The 2889-nt window shown below is 43.2% G+C and overlaps 1 protein-coding gene across 1 annotated transcript; it reads left to right on the top strand.

Moving 5' to 3' along the window:
* The first annotated feature begins 337 nt into the window (after positions 1–337).
* Positions 338–1387, top strand: LOC125216340 (pistil-specific extensin-like protein). Its single transcript, XM_048118030.1, has 2 exons — positions 338–613; positions 881–1387. The coding sequence occupies exons 1-2, from the start codon at positions 364–366 to the stop codon at positions 1189–1191; spliced, it is 561 nt and encodes a 186-aa protein (XP_047973987.1). The 5' UTR covers positions 338–363; the 3' UTR covers positions 1192–1387.
* The last annotated feature ends 1502 nt before the right edge of the window (positions 1388–2889 follow it).

Here is a 2889-nt window from a genome sequence, read left to right as displayed (position 1 = left end):
TATTACGTATACTACACTACTATACATATTCAGCACATACAAATTATGGGTTTTGTTGAAATTTCAACAATGAATCTCATATAAGTTTTCACTATTTGACAATATCATCACTACAAGGATAACAATATAGAAAATTCATTGGAAACTTGTACAAACAGGTTGATAAATGCTCCTACGTACATCCTATGCATGTGAAGTGGGATGCCATCTGTCTTCTGCACAATTACACTAGCTAAAACTCTACTAATTCTGTCTAAACAACATTAGTTCACCAAACTCTTTTGTTTTATGATTAGAAGAATCCCTACATATAAATTGGTCCCCTTGCAACTGTTCTCCTCATTCTTCAGCTCACTTAACACTATGGCTTTTGTTTCTTTGTTTACTTCCTTTGTCCTTTGTCTCTTCCTCACCGCCAACGCCACCGTAGCAACCTCACCGCCAACGGCGCAAGCCCCTCGCCCGTCTCCTTCACCACACCACCATCACCCCCCTGCCCCGGCCCCGTCTCACCTTCCAGTGAGGAAGATGGTGGCTGTTCAAGGCGTCGTCTATTGCAAGTCCTGCAAGTATAGAGGAGTCGACACTCTCACGGGAGCCACTCCTCTTGCTGGTACTTTTCGCTACAACAAATTTATCTTATAAGGACACAAAATTAGATACGTTGAAAATTTTGAAAATTAACCAAAATTGAGGGTGCAAAGAAAGGTCCTTAGTTGAGAGCATAATTGTCCACTAAATCGTACTCTTTTTTGCTTTATTTGTATCTCTTAATTTTTATTTATAAACACAAATTAGCGTCCTTAACGATAAAAAAAATGTGCATATTCAAAACGGACCAAAAGGCAAAACTCCACATTGATTTAAGTTTATGGTTCAGGTGCTGTGGTTAAGCTGCAATGCAACAACTCGAAGACGAGCATGGAGGAGAAGAAGACGAGCGACAAGAACGGCTACTTCTTCTTCATGCCGCAGAAGCTGACCACCTCTGGGTCCCACAAGTGCAAGGTCTTCCTCGTCTCCTCTCCCTCTGCGGCCTGTAACGTCCCCACCAACCTCCACGGTGGCGCCCTCGGAGCAATCCTTCTCCGCGAGCCGGTGGATGCCCGGTCGAAGCCGTTGCCGTTTGAGCTCTTTACGGTTGGACCCTTCGCCTTTGATGCCGCCAAGAAACTGCCATGTCACTACTAGTAAATCAAGCTACCTTTCTTTATATTGGATTTTCAATTGTTTTGTCTGTGTTTATGTTCTGTTAGTACGTCGTCGTTTCGTGCTGTAGTATGCTGCTTGTTCTTGTATTTGTATAATAGTAGTACTACTAATTAAGCGTTCGGGATTGTATAATGCCTTTATTAAGTCGTTAATAAAGTGTAATTAGTTTTTACAACTTTTACAATGAAACCAATAATGGAATGGTTGTGCTTGTGTTGCTATATGAAAGCAGACATAGGTGCATGATTTATGGAATGGGGTTTTGTTCTTCTGTTTTAAATAGTAATAGCAAGTTTTAAATAAGTAAAATCCAACGTATTAGAATAAACAAAGATATTATATTTATAATAGTATTATTAATCATCATAGTAATTCAATATAATTATCATGTTTAAAGAATTATTAAATGTAAGTGAAATGAGAAAAATGCCACAATTATAATTTATATTCTATATAACTAAAATTTGAAATGACACTTACTAGAAAAAAAAAACTAAATAAAGTACTTAATTAAAAATGAAAAGAGTATATAGTATATATAAATGTCCTTTTTCATGTTTTTCTCTCTATATAAATCGCTTCTTTTAGATGATGTGTAAAGCATCCACTATAGGTGGACAAATTTCACTTTATTTTTTTGTTGTATATTTTAATTCAATTACAATTAAAATTATCGGACTATAAATAATTAGAGAACGAGATAATAATAAAATTAAAAAGTTCGATGAGACCAAATATTCGTTGTATTCATGGATACCGGAAAATTACACAACGAACATTTTAAAAAAAAACATACAAAAACAAATAAAAACACCGCCACCATCTACTCGGTGGCGGAGTCGGAATCCTCTGCCTCATCTTCGTCGCCCACTCCCCCCGGCGCCGCCGCCCCTGCCCCCGCCGCCCCCGGCGTCGCCCCTGGACCAGTCAGCCCCATATCCTCTCTGATCCTACACATCAGCTCATAGTATATCGCCTTGGTGATCGGGTCGGTGGCCGACTCGTAGAAACGGCAGTTATCTTGCAGTTGTTTCATCAAGTGCACATTCAGGTTCCTGTTCAAGACCACATGGGCCCCATGGTCCACGGACTGAGCTCCAGAAGGCGCCTGCGCGCCTCGCGATCCAGACGCGGCCGCCGAGTAGCGGGAGGAACTGCAGACATTCGGGCGCTGCGGATACTGGCCTTCTGCCCCGGAGGGCGTGAGCGCCTGGTGTGTGTATCAGAGGGCTCCTCCGCTTGGGCGTCGTTGAGGTCGATTGATTGTCCGCCGCTGCTGCTGCTGTAGTTCCCGGCTCTGTTGCGTCTATTGCGCTTCGCCGCGTGACCCTCGGTCTCCTCTGCACAGATGGCCTTGAATTTCGGGCAGTTCTCGAGAACGAGAAACTCCTCCCAGTGGTTGAACCTAGGCTTATATAGCGCGTTGTATTGGGACACAGACAGAGCCTTCACGTCGGCTTCATTGCGGCCACTCTCAGCGTTGAGAAGGTTGTTGCCGTAGATGCCCGCGAACTTCTTGGTGGGTGTCAGAATCCTCCCAAACTTTTTCCGGAGTTGTTCCGCGTCACGCGGTTTGGCGCCTCTCGGCTTGAACTCATTGTAGGTCAACAAGACGCGCTTCCAAAAGCCCATCTCGGTCTGATCGGTGCCAACACAGGGGTCTGATGTGATGGCATC

This window comes from Salvia hispanica, chromosome 3 (assembly GCF_023119035.1).
Source record: "Salvia hispanica cultivar TCC Black 2014 chromosome 3, UniMelb_Shisp_WGS_1.0, whole genome shotgun sequence".
In the NCBI taxonomy this organism is placed as follows: domain Eukaryota; kingdom Viridiplantae; phylum Streptophyta; class Magnoliopsida; order Lamiales; family Lamiaceae; genus Salvia; species Salvia hispanica.
The sequence above is the reverse complement of the archived record's forward strand: the minus strand, read 5'-3'. Positions and strand labels throughout refer to the sequence as shown.